General features: G+C 40.4%; 1 protein-coding gene across 1 annotated transcript in view; it reads left to right on the top strand.

Annotated features, from left to right (window-relative positions):
• Positions 1-19,509, top strand: part of Ryr3 (ryanodine receptor 3) — a 517,407-nt gene that overhangs the window by 382,202 nt on the left and 115,696 nt on the right. The window contains exons 43-46 of the mRNA XM_058584663.1: positions 3,293-3,428; positions 15,548-15,728; positions 16,868-16,976; positions 18,766-18,886. Coding sequence (XP_058440646.1) covers positions 3,293-3,428; positions 15,548-15,728; positions 16,868-16,976; positions 18,766-18,886 — 547 coding nt within the window. The remainder of the gene's footprint in view (positions 1-3,292; positions 3,429-15,547; positions 15,729-16,867; positions 16,977-18,765; positions 18,887-19,509) is intronic.

The following is a 19,509-nucleotide window of genomic DNA, read 5'->3' as shown; positions in this document are numbered from 1 at the left end:
TCCATTCCTCGGGGCACAAGGTGAGTCTGAACATCATGGCAGAAGAGTGTGATGTAGGGAAGCAGCTCAGATGATGACCAGAAAGCAGAGAGAGAGATTAAGCTCAGCTCATCAAATATATACCCCAAAGGCACATCCCAAGGACCCTCCAGCCACACCCTACCCACCTTCAGTCACCAGTTACTCCCTTCAGGGGGATTAATTCATTGATTGGGTTAAGGCTCTCGTAACCCAATCATTTCTCCTCTAAACATTCTTGAATTATCTCATACATGAGCTTTTGGGGGATAGCTCACATCCAAACCATAACAAAATGATAATAGTTTGGGGCACAAAAAAATGTAAGCAAAAGCATTTTTATTATTTTGTCAGATTCAGTAAACATTGCTATTTGATCTAATTGAGTCCCTAATAAAAGTCAGAAAAAGAATAGGTTTACTGAGTTTGTCAAATATGATTTTTATCAATATGTCAGCATTTCCTTCCATTTTGATGGCATAATGGTATCACCCTACTTTTGAAAATTCTGTTATGAACAGTTCCAGGCCTTATCACTTAGGGTTGATTGTAGTAAGCTCTCCTGGCTGCAAGAGGAATAAGTGAAAATGATCAGAGGAAATTTTTAGAAGTTGCTCCTCTAGGTCCCACAGCTTGTGCCAAAGGGACACTGCCTACCCCCATACATACACCCCAAGATACAAACACTGTGCCATTGGTTTTGTGTATAATAGTTGTTCCCTCAATACTGTGTCTACTCGTGGTCTCTATTTCTAGTGGAATAGACTTTAGTCAAATGCTAGTATTCATACATTTAAAGGGTAATTTTAAAAAAATTTTTTAAATTAAAAAAAAAAAACTTAAGTGTTTTGTGAAAAGCTGCTAACGGGTCTCCTATAACAATGCCGTAACACAAGGATTTGAATTTCATACCCACTTCAGTCTCTGTTCATCTTTTAAAACCATACTGCTCAACAAAGATGCTGAGCCTCCCATGGAGGATGTAAGATGTGATGAGCAGAGGCGAGGAAGCCAGAAGAGGGCAATGTAGGGACGATGGGCAGGTAGGACATCTGAAAAGAAGGATGAGGTCTGCTGCTCCCTGTGTAAGTGGTTAGGTTGGCTCAGCACAGCCCCACCGACTTGTATTTGTTCTAATGTTGGAAAATTATCCAGGTTGGTATGAAGGAAAGGACTGGAAAACCCTGGAGTTTCTCCTTCCCATTGATCACAAGAAAAATTAGGTCTATTAGGATTGAACACCAACCCTACCCCAATGTATGAACAGACATAGACACGCTTTATTTTCCTGCCAGTAAAGGGTTCTGCACCTGTAGTCCTGAAAATTCAGGACTGGCTCCTATGGACATTTCTCTGGCATTTTTTTAAGATAAAATAAAATCTGAGCTGGAAACAGAATAGTATCTTCACTGTTTTCAGAGGGAAAAATGTAATGAAAGATTCTTAGAGTTTTGCCTTTGAGTTATTATACTCACAAAATAATGCAAATATAGCAAATATAACATCAGCAAACATAGTTAATTTCACAAACACTTATTGAATACTTCCTGTGTACCAGACCCTACATATTAAAATCTGAGAATGACTAGACTGGAGGTGCAGCTCAGTGGGAAAGCACTTGCCTAGTGTGCATGAGGCCCTAGATTCCATCTCCACCACAAGAAGAGAGAGAGAAAGAAAAAGACACCTTTTCTAATTTTGAGGATGAACTCTCCTTTTTTATCCATGTGTATAAAATATCAAAGATAAAATTACAATAACAACTGCATTTTATTTTATTTTTTTTAATATTTTTTTTTTTGGTGGAGCTGAGGATCGAACCTAGTGCCTCACGCATGCTAAGCAAGTGCTCTCCCTCTGAGCCACAATCCCAGCCCCAACTGCATTTTAAACAAAGCTCATTTGCCAAGCTTCTTGCCTGACACCTGCTGGAAAGAAGACAGAATCTATAATCTCTATAAGAATTTAGGCTGAGATTTTGTGATATTTGTCAGGTAATCTGGAAGCAAAGAGAATACTCAAATTCTGGTTTTTACTGGGCTTTTTTCTCTTGGCATGTGACTCTGGATAGCTACTATTGATACAGAGCTTTGGTCAGGACCCCTGACTACATAGGGCCCACCCATTATTCAGTGGTCGAGCATGTTGACCTTGCAATACCACAGCCAAACGAATGTGGCCAGACTAGGTTCTTCAAAGGGCTCTTCTCTTACATTTCAATATGCACATTATTTAGGCTTATTTTTAAATGGCAATTCCCCATTGCATGAACAACAACAACAACAAAAAAAAAACCTAGGAACTGACATAACAGTTATAATCAATCTTATTGATTATTTGGAAACAAGTGGATTAAAGGTTCTTCTTACAAACCTACTGAATTATTTACTTTAAAAATCTTGGGTGCTCTCTAGCTTCTAGGGAATGAAAGACCTTTTAGTTCCTAGAAGTACAGGCCTCATAGCTATTTCATAAAAACTTGGGCACTTTTTTTTTTTGCCTTAAATATATATGCATGGAGTTTTTCCCAATTTTTTATTGTAATGAAAATACATATAATACAAATTTTACTATCTTAACTATTTTAAGTGACCAGTTCAGTGTCATTAAACTCTTTTATATGCAACCATAGCTACTATCCATCTCAGTAATTTTTTCTACATTATAAAATTGAAACTACCCATTTAGCACTAACTCCCTATTCCTTCTTCCCATAGCCCCTGGCAATGGCCATTCTACTTTCTGTCTTTATGGTTCTGACTACTCTAACTACCTCATATAAGCAGATGCGTGTAGTATTTGTCTTTTTTATGACTGGCTTATTTCACTTAGCATATGTCCTCAAGTTTAACCTCTGTTGTAGCGTGTATCAGCATTTCCTTCCATCTTAAGGCTGAATAGTACTGCATTGCATGTATATATCACATTTTGCTTATCCATTCATCCCTCAATAATCACTCAGGTTGCTTCTACATTTTGGCTACAGCAAATATGCTGTTTTGAATACAGAGCTCTGAGACCCTGCTTTTAATTCTTTGGGGTATATACCCTGAAGTGGAATTACTGGATCACATGATAATTCTATTTTCAATTTTTTGAGGAATCACCATACTGTTTTCCATAGTAGCTCCACCACTTTACATTCCCACCAACGGTGCCCAAGGGCTCTCTATTTCCTCACCAATACTAAGTCTTTGCTGTTACCTTTTTTTTTTTTTAATATAGTAGCATAACAGGTGTTCATGGACATTTACTTTTGTACTGTTCTTGGCAGGTGGTGACCTACCTGGCAGGCTGTGGCCTACAGAGCTGCCCCATGCTTGTGGCCAAAGGATACCCTGATGTTGGCTGGAACCCCATTGAAGGGGAGCGCTATCTCTCCTTCCTGAGGTTTGCCGTCTTCGTGAACAGTAAGTCCCATATTTTCTGTCCCTTTTATACCCAGACTGGCAAAATCACACATACGTATAAGGAAAAAAGGGGTCGTTTTCATTGCTTCCTGTTGATAAATATGAGAGGTTGTACAGGGGCTTGGCAACATGGACAGAGATCGCTGTTTTTAAAAAGTGGAGTAAGTCAGAACTGAAAAGCTTCAAGGGAGAAGCTCATATCCTGTTGAAAAGATAAAGACACATGTTTATGGAGGAGCTGATGATAGAGATGATCTCTTTTTTATACATGTATACTTTTATTTTGTTTGTTTATTTTTATGTGATGCTGAGTATCGAACCCTCACATGTGTGAGGCAAGCACTCTGTCACTGAGCCACAACCCCAACCCTAGAGATGATCTTTGAAGGGTCGTGTTTCCAAGATTCTCTGGGAGAATCAAGCCAGACAAGGATCAAGAGTAAATCCAGAGACAGAGTCCTGAGCTATAGTCCAGGTCCAGCAAGAAACCGTGCCTGGGCTTGGACTTGTCACCTCTCTCTACTTCTTACACTATCAGCAAATGAGAGGCATTTATTAATAAATCGTCTCAACTATTTCAGAGAGCTAAATACACATGATTCTCCAGATCCCTAGAATATTGGATGTGTGGATGGACAGATGGATGGAAGGGTGGGTGGACAGGCCAATGAAAAAAATTAAAAATAACTAAATAAGTGTAAAAGGTAAAACAAAATTTTTCACCACCCTAAATAGTATTCTTCTCAGTAGAAATCACTTTCTATTTGCAGTGAATTCCAGCACTACCAAAATTCTTTAGTTGAAGCAGAATAATGTGCTGAATATTATATAAAATGAGCAGACTAGTTTCTTGAAAAGGAACCTCATCTATCAGGATATTGTTATACTAATAATTCACTCATATTTGCATTTGTTATAGTCCTTGTCCCTTCTCTGTTTCGGGTTCCAGGCTAATGAATCCTTCTGGCCTGGTTAAGTGCTCTCAAAGGGGGGTTGCAGCTAGTAGAAAATCATGCCAGTTGTTCTAAGAATTTATCTCAAAATATATTGGCATGATGTGATCATTGTATCCACTCCCATCCCACCTGCTTACTCTCTTGTATATACCTCTCTACCACCATGCTGCTTCTTTTTTTATTTTTTATATGACAGAATGCATTGTAATTCATATTATACATATAAAGCACAAATTTTTCATATCTCTGGTTATGTTCAAAGTATATTCACACCAATTCATGTCTTCACACATGTACTTTGAATAATGATGTTCATCACATTCCACCATCATTTCTAACCCCATGCCCCCTCCCTCCTGCTCCCACCCCTCTGCCCTATCTAGAGTTTGTCCAATCCTCCCATGCTCCCCGTCCCTACCCCACTATAAATCAGATTCCTTATATCAAGGAAAACATTCGGCATTTAGTTTTGGGGGGTTGGCTAACTTTATTTAGTGTTATATTCCCCAACTCCACCCATTTACCTGCAAATGCCATGATTTTATTCTCTTTTGTTGCTGAGTAAAATTCCATTGTGTATATATACCACATTTTTTTATCCATTTATCTACTGAAGGGCATCTAGGTTGGTTCCACAGTTTAGCTATTGTGAATTGTGTTGCTATAAACATTAATGTGGCTGTGTCCATGCAGTGTGCTGTTTAAAGGACTTTAAAACACCATACTGCTTCTTAATTTGAATGATTTCCATTTTCCTGGGGCTTCCCCTGTCCTGACTGGATTACAACCTTTGAGATGCCTTTGTTTTGTTCCCCTGGACTCTCAGCCAGGTTCCTTATCAACTGCCTCCTACTTCTCTCTACATGTTCTTCACTGTAGCTTCCCATATTGATCACATCTTTGCTAAATTGCTTTGTTCTCTTCAGGGCAGTTCTAGAATATTCTCTAATAATCTGTTCCACTTCCTATCCAAATAATCATTTCAGAATTGACACAGTTATAACAGTATAGAGACACTTTTTGAGTGTGTGAAATGAATATTAAGAATTCATACATCTCACTAAATTATGTAAATAGACTGTATGGCAGACAAACCAGAACAAGACGAATCTATTCAACTAGGCATTCTTCACAGTCATGTCAAGAGTTTTATTTAGTGGAAATGTGGATATGAGTTTGAAGGTAAATGAAACCACTAGCTATACCCCATCTGTATTGCCCAAATTCCAGCACTTGCTTTTGCTAGTTGGGTACAACCATATGGAACTCAACTCTACACCAAATGTTTTATCTGCCCCCTTTACTTTCAGGTTGTTTTATATCTTTTTAACATAGTCTCTATAGTACAGTTTTAGAATGCAATAAGCTCTTACAAATTGGCCCATCAGGGGGCAGATATATGCATTTTAATTTAATGTTTAATGTACCTCTAAAACATAAAGACCTTATTTGGTTTTGGCAAAGGAATTCAGGTTCTGCTTTCAAAGAATTTATAGTATTTTGAGGGAAGTGTTCATTGACAGAGATCACTGTTTTTAAAAAGTGAAGTAAGTTCTCTCCCATCTCTACCATCTCCAGATGGGGTAGAGAGGGAAGATGAGAGGGAAGGGGAGGGGGGATAGTAGGGGATAGGAAAGGTAGCAGAATACAACAGTCATTAATATGGTATTATGTAAAAATGTGGATGTGTAACCGATGTGATTCTGCAACTTGTATTTGGGGTAAAAAATGGGAGTTCATAACCCACTTGAATCAAATGTATGGAAGATGATATGTCATGAGCTTTGTAATGTTTTGAACAACCAATAAAAAAAAAAGAAAAGAACATGAGTGCTATCAAATTAGCACTCATTACTTCATTACCCTTAAAAAAAATAAATAAAAATAAAAAAAATAAAATAAAAAGTGAAGTAAGTCAAGGAGAACTGAAAAGCTTCAAGAGGGGAAACTCATATCCTGTTGAAAAGATTGGACAAGTCTTTATGGAGGAGCTGAGTTAGAGGTGAGCTTTGAAAGATCAAGTTTCCAGATACAGAGAGTTTATCTAATCAGACAGCAGCACGTTCAGTGGCCTGAAGGCTAAAGCATACTGTTCTCAGGAAACAGTGGTTTGTTAGTCCAGAGGGTGGCTATGTGGATGGCAGTGGTCAAAGTCGGGACTTAAAATGTAGCTAGATGACTATAATTGCAGGGGGGACATAAATGCAAAGCTGAAAAAGTTTAGTATTGATCTGCTATGTTGAGAACTGGGAAACCTTTTTAACAAAAGAGAGACTTATGGGTACCACTGACAGCTTCTGTGCTCAGGTTGTAACAAATTATAACAGTGAGGGTAGGAATAGACTCCAGGAGATGATATCCAAAAGAAAGTATAGACAAGATTCATAGGGCTGGATGGTGATAATGATGAGATGTCAAGCTTGGTGTGCTGAGAGAAAAGTAGCAAAGTTCACATTCTAGCTTAGAGATTTGAGGGTAGGAAGAAAATAAATAAGGAGTATGTGGTTTGGGATGAAGCACAGTAAACTGAGTTTCTGTCAGATCATATTGATTTTACAGTGACAATACTCAAATAGAGGCTTCCCTAATTTAGTTGTTAGGATAGAGATCAATCAGTCAACAGATGGATACTGAATAGATTTGTAGACCATTTATAGTTAAACTGGTTGAGAGTTTATTGTCACAGGGGAGAGCATGAAAAAGACAGATATGCAGAGTATAAAAACGTATATATTTTTAATACCTACAGGAGGAAGAAGAGTGACTCAATCACAGTAACACAGTAGAGTTTGGACAGGAGAATAGAGGATCAAAATTGGCTCTATCACTCACTAGCTGTGAGAATTTAAGCAAGTTAGTAAACTTTTCCTAGCCTCGGTTCTTTTTTTTTTTTTTTTTTTTTTTTTTTTTTTTTTTTTTGTACATAAAACAGTAATAGCATCTACCTTACAAAGTCATGGTGAAACTTAAATAATTCATGGAAAACTAAGATTAACACAGTGCCAGAAACATAGTAATCCTGAAATTATGTTAGTTATTTTTGTTGTCCATAACCTTTACAAGTGAATAGATTTGGGGGGATCTCCCAGCCCTGCATAAGTTTTTATACCTAAGAGATTATTGAAAAGGATATTCTGGCTACTTTTATGGCCTCTGATCAGCAGAACAGATCCTCTGCTCATCAGTGAAAGATAAAGTTGGTATGGGGGATCACAGTAGAAGACAAAATGATGTTTGTGGTGGTTGATGGTGAGTGATAGTGGGTATTCTCATAATGAGTGATGAATGGTAATGGTAGTGATGGTTGGATATTATGGTTGGGTGGTGGTCATAGCAGGTCATGGGAGTGATCAAGGTAGGTGATGGTTAGCAATGGTAGATGTGATAATGGGTGATGGGTGTAGGGGTGGTTATAGTTTGTGGGAAGGAAGATAACAGCTAACACACTGAACATTGACCACGTGTTGGGCACAGTTCAAAGCACTTTTACATGTATTAACTTTCTTAAATCATACAACAATCCACTGGCATAGTATGTTAGTCTCTTTGTGCTGCTATAACAAAACACCATTGACAAGACATCTTATAAACAACAGAAACTTATTTTTCACAGCCTTTAGAAGTTGGAAAGCCCAAGATCAAAAGCACTGGCATATTAGATGTCTGATGAGGTTCCTGGTTCATAAGTGGCACTGTCTATCCATGCCTTTCCATGGTAGAAAGGGCAAGACCGCTCTCTGGGCTTCTTTCATAATGCCATTCATGAGGGCTTCATTCTCATGACCTAACTTCCTCCCACCTCTAGATATCATCACCTTGGGGGTTAGCAGTTCAACATATGAATGTGGGGGGGGGGGGGCACAAACATTTCAGACCATAGCAGGTAAGTAAAATTGTCTTTATCTTTTTATAGATGAAGCCCCTGAAACTCAGAGGGGTAAAATGCTTTGTCCAGAGTCACATAGGGAGGAGGACACAAAGTCAGGATTTGAGCCAAAACAGTTTGACACCAGAGACCTTCTCAGCACTGTCTCCCTGATAAGTAAAGAGAAGTAGCATTCTCTACTTAGAACCTGTCAAAAATTTTGGCATTATTTAATTATTTTTCAGTGCCAATTTTTTTTTAGCAAAAACATTTCTAAGAACCAATCAAAAGCTTTTGCTATATCAAAATAATAAATATGCAATTTCCTTCTAACATTATTTTACAAGTATCTCTTAATGTTTTTGGAAAAATCTTTTCAAACAAGATTTACCTTTAAGAAAACTTCCTAAAGCAAGTCATTGTTTCCATATTTTTTTATGAACCCACTGAGAAGCCTTGGGCTGCATTTAACTCTAGGGGTAATGAACCCAAGAAGCTCCTAGTTACCTGGCAATGGCAAACTGTGTAGCCAGGCTACACACAGATGTGTCTGGGTGTCTGTGACAATTCCTTTTCTAATGTAGCTTCTCACAAGGGACAGGTTTCCTCCTAGTCTGCACAAAGGGGAAGTTATTCTGTGCTTTCTTAGAGACCTTGGCGTGTTTTAGTGATATCTCCCCCAGACCATAAATTCACATGTGAGGAACGTACTGTTTTGCAGCTTTGAATCTGCATACCCAGGCAGATTTATCACCAGTGGCCATAACTTGGGCATCTGTCAGTGACATGCAAAGAGTTACATGAGAGACTATGAGAAGTGATGGCTCAGGCCCTAGAAGTGCTGCCCTGAAGCAGGAAACCGAGCAGATACAAGAAGAATTATCAGAAGCAAGCCTGGAATATACTAAAAACTCCCAACCACACCTACCTATGTAGTGACACATGTGACTGTTGGCATGCCAAGAAAATGCAGTTTATTCGAATCTGGTAAAGTTGGTATTGGAATGCATAGGGAAGAAAGTGGGTGTTGAATAACATCTTAAAGAAATGGGCAAACATTTTAACAGAGTATAGGGAGATCATAGTGAGGGGTGCTTGAGATAGGAGACAGGCATCCAATTAGGGTCAAGAGTTCAAAGTGCCATCTTAACTTTGAAGTCATGTAAAGTATAGATGAGATCATCTATTTCATTTCTGTCCACATATTTGTATTTTTAGGGTCAGAAATAGATATTAACTTGTGGTTAATACTAAAGACTGATGTTGGATAGGACTGAAATTTGTAAAACATCTTTTTCCTCAAATTTACAATACAGTCAGAAAAATTCAGCAAATTCTGAAAAATTAGCCAAAGTAAAGAATTTTAAAGTGTTCAAGCTGTATGTGAACATCATCACAGTGTTGTACTCAGGAGACACTATGAGTACAACACTGTGATCATGTTGTGTATCCTGTTGCCTGCTTGATGTTTCCATTCATGGGCATCTCACATGTTGTACATGTAGGCCAATGTGGCAAGAGAAGGTAGAATGCGATATTATTGATATTATCAAGTGGCTTGGAAGGTTGAGGAAGGATCACAAGTTCAAGGTCAGCCTGGACAACTTAGCAAGACCCTCTCCCAAAATAAAAGATAAAAAGGGCTGGGGGTATAGCTCAATGATAGAGCATCCCTGAGTTTAATCCCCAGTACCACCACCAAAAAAAATAGAATTAAATAGATAGTAAAATAATATACATAATAGAAAATAAATTCCTCAAATGAAGAAGCTAATGGGACCTTATGGACCAGTGTCCAGAGCACCTAAATCAGAAAATCTGGTCTGGATGAAAGGATGTCTGATTCTGTTTCTTTCACACTGAGTGTATGCTCAGTATATCTCCAAAGTTCCTGGGGGGCTCAGTGGTGCTACTAACCAAGTGTCTTGACAGTAGACCCAAGTGTCCAGAATCCATGAATATCTGGACTTCATCGATCATGTCACTGATAACAATAGCATGAAACCTGATACCTAAGAAAGAATTAAGTATTTAAGCTGAAGCTGAAATGGGAAAAAAAAAAAAAAAAAAAGGAAACCTGCTTTATCAACGTTATTCACACAAAATGGTATTATTGTGAGCCTGGTGCTCATCACAAGTTGATCTTCATCAATTCAGAGAAAATTCACATATTTATCAGGTGAGCTCTAGTCTATCAGAGCAAGCACACATCAATTCTGACTCCAGGTTTTCATCTCATTCAAGTTTTTATTACACATTTTTTTAAAATGCCATGTGATTCAAAGTTTAGACAGTGGGCAAAATTTTAGCCTGGGTCTGTGATTAAATTCCCATTCTCAGAATTCCTAGGCTCCTCCTGTACCAGTCCACCCCGTATTTCATTTAGTCCTGTGGCTTTGAGTTCTACACATATGCCGAGGATCCCCAAATGTGCATTCCCAGTTTTGTCCTCTTCACTGAGCCCCAGACTTGTGTATCCTGTTGCCTGCTTGATGTTTCCATTCATGGGCATCTCACATGTTGTACATCTTAATGATAAATCTGTAACTATCACTCCAAACCTGTTCTTCCCCCAAGATTCCTCATTTCCTTAACTAGGACTGACAACTTTATAGCTACTCCAGCCAGTTGTCAGATAGCATTCCTTATTCAGCATTGTGTCTTATCCTCGTATCCAGTTCATCAGCAAATTCTCTTGATTGGTTATCGAAAAGATTTCTGAGGTCAATCTGCTTTTCTCCATCTCCCCTGGCCATATCCTACTCCAGGCTGTTGTTATCTTCCACCTGAACCACCACACTTGCATAGGAACTGAATTCCCTGCTTCTACTCTCACCCCTATTCCAGTCTGTCTCAGTTACATAAGAAAAATTTCATGATCTCACTGGCGTGAAATAATAAGCACTTATTTCTTATATATCTGCAAGAGAGTGGAGAGGCACTAAGACAGTTCTGAGGTCTGATCATGATTCTGTCCTATTTATCTCATTCTGAGATCCTTCATGTCTTGTTCATTACTTTTCCCCCATTCCTAGACCAGTGACTAGAGTGTAGTGCGCTCAACAGATGGTTGAATGAATGTGCAAATGGGCAAACAGTTCTGGTTTGCTCTCTATGCTATAATAGTAGTTTATGGACTCAACAGTTTATGGACCTCTCTTCTCAGACTGGAAGGCTCTAAGCTTGTAATGATGGTTCGTACAAGTCTCCTGGTACCATATCAAAGTTTGCCTTTTACCAGAAAACAGGTTTTTGGTCTGACCATCATCCTGCCTTATGAATCTCCCAGTGAATGAGAGTAACTCTAGACTGGTTCATGCTACCCACCCCACCCCCCTGTGGTAGTGTTATCTTCTACTACACTAGGACTTGATTGGAGTTAGTCCCAAGCAAAGGGATTCCCCAATCTGAGGAAATGGATAATCCAGGCACTCAGAAATAGAGGCTGACAATTGTCTGGTAATGCAGTGATGGCTTGTCACCCTCGGTTTCCTCCCAGTCATTCTAAGCCTCTGTCTTGAGTCTCAATGAAGTCTATTCATTTATTTAAGAAATATATTTCAAATGCCTATTACATGCCAGATGTTAGCAAGAACCTTAAGCACACAGGACTAAATGATTCAGATTATTAGCCTGTTCTTATGAAATACACAGTCTAGTGAGAAAAGCAGACACAAAGAATGAGTCCAGGGTATTTGAGACCATGGGGATCCCACGCTCAAGCTGTTCCTGAGGGACAAAATGAATTTACCTAGGTGCAGAGTTTAAGCCAAGGGAATAGGAAGGAGAACATTCCAGGAAATGGAACTTTGAAACAGAAACTGTAGTTAGAAGGCAGAGTAAGAAATGATGATGAGCTGAAGATAGAATCATTGCATTTCTATTTTTTGTCCCTGTGGTGAGTATGACTGTTTTAACAATGTAAAATGGGAAAATCATTTCCATTTCCATCCACCTGCTCGGGAATGTCAGGGGAAAAGATGGTAATATGAACACAGCATTGAGAACCTTTGAAGAAAGACTGTGAACATTCATGCTGTTATTAAGTTCATTATTTATTTTGGAGCTCAAGCAAAAACATTATCGTAAGCCCTTGGGCAAAACTAGTTTACCTCAAATCTCTCTCTCCCTTGAAAAATGCCCTCAAGGTCAATATTCAGCTTTTCCAGAGTTGATTTGGTTAGCATAAAGCTTGCTGAGCTACAGGTAATTAGGAGGGGAATGTTCTTTCTCTTGGAACATGCTGTCCTTCCTACCTTGTAAAGCTTTTGGAAAATTTTTTCCTTGTTTCCCTCTCTAATTAGCAACAATAGTTGTACTTCAGTTTGTTTCTCTTGCAGGGTATGCTCTGCATCCCCCACAGATGTCCAAATCCACATAATCAAGGGATGGCTTCCTGGTTGGTTGTGGGAGCCAGCCTAATTAGCTTAGCTCTGAAGACATGAAACACAGTTAAAATAAGGCTAATTGGGCAAGTGAATTTCCATAGCAAACTCAACATAGAACCAACCCCTTGTCCGATTTTTCAGCTTCTGTTGCACGATGTGGTTCCATATCTCCATCACACTCTACAGTGCTGATCCCTGGGGGAGAGTTGAGTTAAGTCCATCATACTGGCAAAAACTTTGGCTGGCCCACCAGCATTTCCACCAGGTGACTAAAAGAATCACAGCACTTGAATAAGCTTGATTAATAGGGTTGTTTTTGCCTCCATTTTTCACTCCAAAAAAATTCAGTTTTAGCTTCATTATTCTTTTAATGAAAAATGACAACCAGGAGGATGGATGGGTATGCTACCTTGTAAGTATTGGGAGCCAGAAACATTTGAAAGTGGTGAACCATTACTTGCATCTATGACTTAAGAGTATATATTTTTAAATATGTTGATTCTCCTGGTCCTTTTATGGAAGTGTCCCTCCTATCAATAAACCATATCAGGTAAAAATGCTGGGTTCAGTCAACAGCAAAGCAAGGTCATAAAAGCATTTTACAAACTGCACAACAACAAGGGCATAACGTAGCATCTTCACAAACTGCACAGTATCGTTCAACATTTCCTTGGCTTTTCTCTTGCAAGATATGTTTATTCTTTCTACCATAATATTATTGTGATTATTTTACCCTGTTAACATCTCCTAATTTTTCTCATATGGATTCTAGTTTAATGAAAACTAATTCTTTTTGATGTTGTGTATTAGATGATATCTGAAGGCAAACTTCTTTACAAAACTTTTAGAGTCTTCCTGAAGTATTGAACTGTAAAAAGTAAACTGGTGAGCTGTTTAACTTTAGGTTAATGAAACTTCTCTTGATATATGATTGCAATCTTGAATTTTGCCTGCAGTGCAGAAGGTTAGGTGGTAAAAGAGGATGTCAACAAGACAGGCTCTGGGACAGGATTGCAGCTGTGGTTTAAGGTGGGTGCTGCAGGGCTGGTGACACATTAGGTGTGCTCATATGTAAGGGATGGGCCCAAAGTAATTTCAAGCACTTGGACAGCAAGCTCAGACCCTCCATGCTTCTGGACATGATGGAACTAATGTCTTCCTATGGATTAGACTAACAAACTCTCTGAAACTAGAGAGGGTATGAGTATCTTAACAGGGCCAATGAGATCATGCAGTGTGCATTCTAGCTAAAATGCTAGAATGAGGAGCCAGGTGTTTTGGGCTTTCCATTCTGATGTTCTAATCACAACATTTCTAAGTTGATTCATAAATATTTCCTTTAATCATAATTTAAATTGATATAATGATTTTAAAATAGGTAAATTATTTGATTCTCCCTCCAAAAAATGAAGCCTAATTCTTCTGCCTTTAATGTGAGCTGGACTTAGTGAATCACTTCTAATGAATAGAATGTAGCAAAATGGTGATAGATTACCAAGTTGCTAAAAGCACTACTACATATGCCTTACTCTTCTTGGATCATTTACTCTGTGGGAAGCCAGCTTCCATGTCAATGATGACATTCCAGAAGCCCTAGGAAGAGCCCAATATGGTAAGGAATTGAGGCCTGCACCCAACATCCAGCAAGCAACTGAGGCCTCCTGCCAACAGCCTTGTGTGTGAGCTTGGAAGCTGATACTTCAGTCCCAGACTAGCCCACAGAAGACTGAGCCCTGGCCAGCCCTGTGACGGCAACCCCAAGGGCCCAGACCAGGACCACCCAGCTTAGTCACTCCCAAATTCCTGACCTAGGGAAACTGAGACAACAGATACTTAGCTTTAACCTGCTAAGGTTTGAGGTCTTTTTTTACACAAGAATATATAATACAATAGCCTATGACAATGCAAACACTATTGGGGGGGGGGGGTGTGAATAAATATAATTTTTTATATATTTGTATAGAACAAATATACATCAATTCATATCAGTATCAATCTGATAATAAACACTATGATTTAGGAAAAAAACTTTTCTTCAGGTTTATCTAATATGCAATCCCAAAAAGGTTTTGCCTTTGAATCTTGGCTCAGGGATTAAATTCTCACGCAAAAGTTAGACATGTCTCCTGAGATGGAAGGTGTGTTTTATGTTGTTTTAACTGGAAAACTCTTTAAATGCAAGTATTGGGTCTGGGAAACCACGGCTATCCCTCCCTGAGTATTCCAGTTCCACTACTTAATCACCTGTTCAGGAAATGAGACCCTGTCTGTTTTCTATGATTCATCCAAACAGAAATGGCAACAGAACACAGTTCTCCAACCTTTTACCTTCTGTCAGGCATTTATAGGAATAACCAAGAAAACTTCTCCCAGTAGATTCTTTATCTGGATAGATGATTTCAGAAATGCCCTCAAGCCCGTCTATACAAACCTGGCTGTTCTAGGGTACACATTAGACTCTATGACAGTAATAGTGTCACAAGCTAACATGTCACCTCCCTAGAGTTTAATTGAGGCATACCAGCTTGAGTTGTCACCTTATCTCCTTTCAAGGAAGGAAGCAAATTGATATCTCCTCGTGGAGTTAATAAAGATGTAAAGCTATTTTTTCTGAGTCACTCGTGATTGAATTGTTAGTAGACTCAGTAATATATTACTAGCCTTCTGAGATCTAAATATAGTGAAATGATCTCAGTGGTTCATAATCCTGAGCTGAAGAGGAAAATTCTATGCTATCATAAACAGATCTTTCTGATCTTCAAATAGATATTGACCTCGTCAGTATTTCCTCATAGACTTAAGACTCGGAAACGAGCTGAATGACATGTACTGCTCAGCCAGCTCCTCGACTGGGAATGACTTCTGGGGTGCCCTTCCCAGTGAGAAGGAAACGGTGCCTCTCTTCCTTAGGTGAGAGTGTGGAAGAGAACGCCAGTGTGGTGGTTAAGCTGCTCATCAGACGCCCAGAGTGCTTTGGCCCAGCCCTGCGGGGTGAAGGAGGAAACGGCCTGTTGGCAGCCATGCAGGGCGCCATCAAGATCTCTGAGAATCCGGCCCTTGACCTCCCCTCTCAGGGATACAAGAGAGACGTGTAAGTGAAAGCAGTTGCCTTCTTCAGGATATGGTGGGTGAGCTCTCAAACACTGTGAACACCCAGGTGATTAAAACAGTATCAAAAACTTGCCCCTGTAGAAAATGCATAGATTTTTTTTTTTACAGTCATTGTTAAAAGATTTAAAATCCCTTTGTCAAGTGCTTAATCGTCTTGACTCTTCCAGCAAGCCTAGTGGAGTGTCTTTACCTTCTATACTGACTCCACTGGCCTCAACGGGCACATCCCCAAGGCAGCAGCCCCTTCTGGCCTCCACTGCCCCTCCCTCCAGCCTCACCTCTAGAGGAAGCTGTGTGGAGGCTGAAAGGCCTGAATCAAGGTGACAATCATTGTCTAATCCAGCGCACTTCCTTCAGTACTTTGACCTGCAACGTCTCACCTGTCACTTTTAAAAGCAGTGCCTTCTTCTCCCTCTTCTGGAAGGATGAGGACTACTCAGAAAAGTGTTTCTATTTGATTCCTTGGTGGGAGGCACCGCAGATTATGAAAAGTCATACAATTAACAACCTTGGCATTGAAAGGTGAAGGGTACAGTGGGTAGATTATCTGATCACCTTGTCACTGTCCCCTGTCAAGTCTTATGATCACTTCCCTTTCTTTGTCACAGCCTCTAGATTAGACCCCAGAACCTACAGATGGGTGTAACCCAGCAGAGGTAACTTTCTCCAGGCAGTTGGCTTTTTTCTTTGTCATCAGTTCTGGTAGGTGACCTGGTAGACTAGAAAGAACCCAAAATATGTTCCTATCCCACTTCCTCGTGTAACCTAAGAGGAAACTGAGGCCCACAGTCATGTTGCTTGTTAGCACAGAAGGACATGGACTTAACCCTCCTGACTCCCTGGCCAATGGGACTTTGCATATATGCAAGGAGGAAGAGGGAATGAATGGTGGGCAGCATCTGAACTTGTGCTTTAAAGTTCATGGGCTCCTAGGGATGCCGTAGGCAAATATTTAGGTCCTTTGAGCTTAATGAATAAACAATATCAACTTGTGAAGATATGAGAGGTTCCAAGGGAAAGTTGAGCAGAGTACGTGTTTCCATATCAAGCAGCTCAGTCTAATACATGGCAGCACCTGCCAGGTAACCTCACACCTCCCCATGTCGATTCTCTCTACAGCCCGGATGAGGAGGAGGAGGAAGAAGAGATCGTGCATATGGGCAATGCAATTATGTCATTTTATTCGGCTCTTATAGATCTGCTGGGCCGCTGTGCTCCTGAAATGCATGTAAGTGACAGAGTCCCTAGAAAGCAACTCTGAGAAGCCTCAGTAGAGAACACTGGAGGTTTGGCATTTGCTATCATGCCTTTCTCTATGTTCCTTTGAGTAGCATCAAAGTTGTTTCTATCTCAAATACCCGATTGTGCAGATTTCTATCGGAAGGACTCCTGGGCAGGTATCCAAGGGAGTGGTTTCCCTGTGGCACTAGTTGGGCATATCTACTACCAACTTTATTTCAAAAGCCTTCCAAAATTATGTTCCTCATGTGCCTCCATTTGGTCAAAATGTGACCAACTTGATTCCTGATCATGGTTATCATGAATGGCCTCGCAAGTACCAAAAGGACACTCAGTGTATAAAATTCTCTTTTCTTGATGACTATGGCATTTGATCCAAAGAAAGCAGTCTCTTTCCAGAGTGCCTGTCTGATTATTTATCCAAGATAGATCTTTGCACATACTCACACAAAGGTGGTTCAGTTTATAAAATATTTTCTTGGGCTTCCAGTTTTGATCTAAAAGCTGTGTCCTTTTCTATTTGCACCCCTGCTGAGGGATGAGAGAGTTGGCTTTATTTTGTATAAAGATTCACATCATCAGTGAGGGAGGAAATAATTGCTTTTCATATAAAAATAAAATCTAAATCTTGGTAAAGAAGGCTGCATGGAATTCTTGGAATTCCAGTTCCTGTGATGATAAATCGGCTTTACCCACATAGACCTGTCTTTCCATTTTTGTGCCTTTAAACAAATAAAGAAAGCTTGGAGGGAGCGAGGGAAGCAGCAGGGTGTTCTGCAGTCTTGGAAGGAGAGTGTCAAACACCCCATGTGTTTAAACTCTAGTTTTCCTGATCACCTCTCTTCCCTTTCAGAAGCAAGTCGGCTTGCTTCTCAGGAAGGCAGCCTGGGAAAGCTAAGCCACCACAGCCAGTCAGGACAGAGTTCCTACCTGCCTGCCTCTGTCCCAGCACCTTACATGTGTACACACATCTTTTCACACCCCCTCAGTGGCCCCTGCTCTGTCAGGAGGAGGAAAGATGCTGCAGCCTTGCCTCTATCCACAGGAAAGGGAGGTCCCTTCCCTGGGACCACGGAGCTTCAGAACCTAGCAAGCCATCAGTGCACATGGTGCAGATCTGAACCTGAGCTCCTCACAATTCACTTCCTGGCAGAGAGCTCACTGCACCGCTCCAAAGACCACATAGCAGGAGGACATGCATGCCCACTGTGTGCATGCTGCCTGGCCCATTGGTGTCTTTATGGATCAGGTTATCCACCCTGGGATAACTCTACTGAGGCCCTCAAGTTCTCTGACATTCTCTATACCCTTCTTGCCCACCCCCCACCCCAGCATTAATCAGGCTTTAGGAAATTGAGATTCATAAGCCATCTCTGCATTTACTAGAATGCTGGGGTCTAGCATTGTGATTACATTGACACCTCTCATGTCATGCCCATGAGAGGCCCCTGTGGGGCTATCACATTAAGAAGCCACCTGCATGCTGTACATTTACTGCTGAGATTTGATTGACCCTTTAACTACATGACCATTTCAACCACAGCAAAGGACTCAAGTGGCCTCCTTCATCAGTTATTCAATAGCCCCTCTTCTTGAAAATCAGGAGCAGGCTTCTCTCTTTTCCTGTGGCAACGAGTGTCTGTAGCAATTAGAGGAACATAGAAGTGTACCTGTTCTCTTAAATAGACCCATGTTATTGCTGGAAGTGTGGAGGTGGGGTGGAGTGGAGGTGTAGGAACTTCACCTATCTAATCTCTTTTTCTAAACCTACATTACAGCTCATCCAGACAGGAAAAGGGGAAGCCATCCGGATCCGGTCCATTCTGCGCTCCCTGGTCCCCACAGAGGACCTAGTTGGGATCATCAGCATCCCCCTGAAACTGCCCTCCCTGAACAAAGGTAGGGACGTAGGCAGGCTAGACCTGCCAGTCTTCCAGAAGCAGCAGGACTCCATCCCCAGTACAATGTCCTCATGGCCAACTTGCAGTACAGGCTGCCCAGGGAACACGCCTTGCTCTTTTTCTGGTGATGAGGAGTTTTCTCCTCTAGACTTCAGCTGGCTCCTCTCTGTATCAAGGCAACCGAATCTATGTCCCACAGGGATAGACAAACCTCACCATCCTCCAAACACACTGACTCTCTGAAGAAGTTTGGTGGAATGGGGCAAGTGGAAACTCACACCATGGCCTTCCTTCTTCTTTGTCTCTGTGCCCCAGATGATCAAGGCAACAGGCAATGGACAATGTACAGGCTGTATTCTGCCACAGTCCTGAGTACCTCACAGCCGAGGATCATAAAAAGGTTTCTTCCCCCAAAATGCTACGTGGAATATTTGACATCAGTCACCTCTGCACAACTCTCACAAAAGTATTTTGTTTCTGAGTCACTTCACCTGCTTTCCTGGCAGATGGAGAAACTGTAAAGATAACATGACTGACCATTGCAATGATTCCCAAACTGATGTTTCATGGAACATTTTTGTTGGAGATGTTAATAGACATACATATTAATAAGGGCTTAGG

This window comes from Marmota monax, unplaced genomic scaffold, assembly GCF_021218885.2.
Source record: "Marmota monax isolate L192 unplaced genomic scaffold, Marmota_monax_Labrador192_F-V1.1 WCK01_AAM20220418_F8-fsc00001, whole genome shotgun sequence".
NCBI classification, from domain to species: domain Eukaryota; kingdom Metazoa; phylum Chordata; class Mammalia; order Rodentia; family Sciuridae; genus Marmota; species Marmota monax.
Note: the sequence above shows the minus strand (reverse complement) of the source record. Positions and strands in the feature narration are given on the sequence as shown.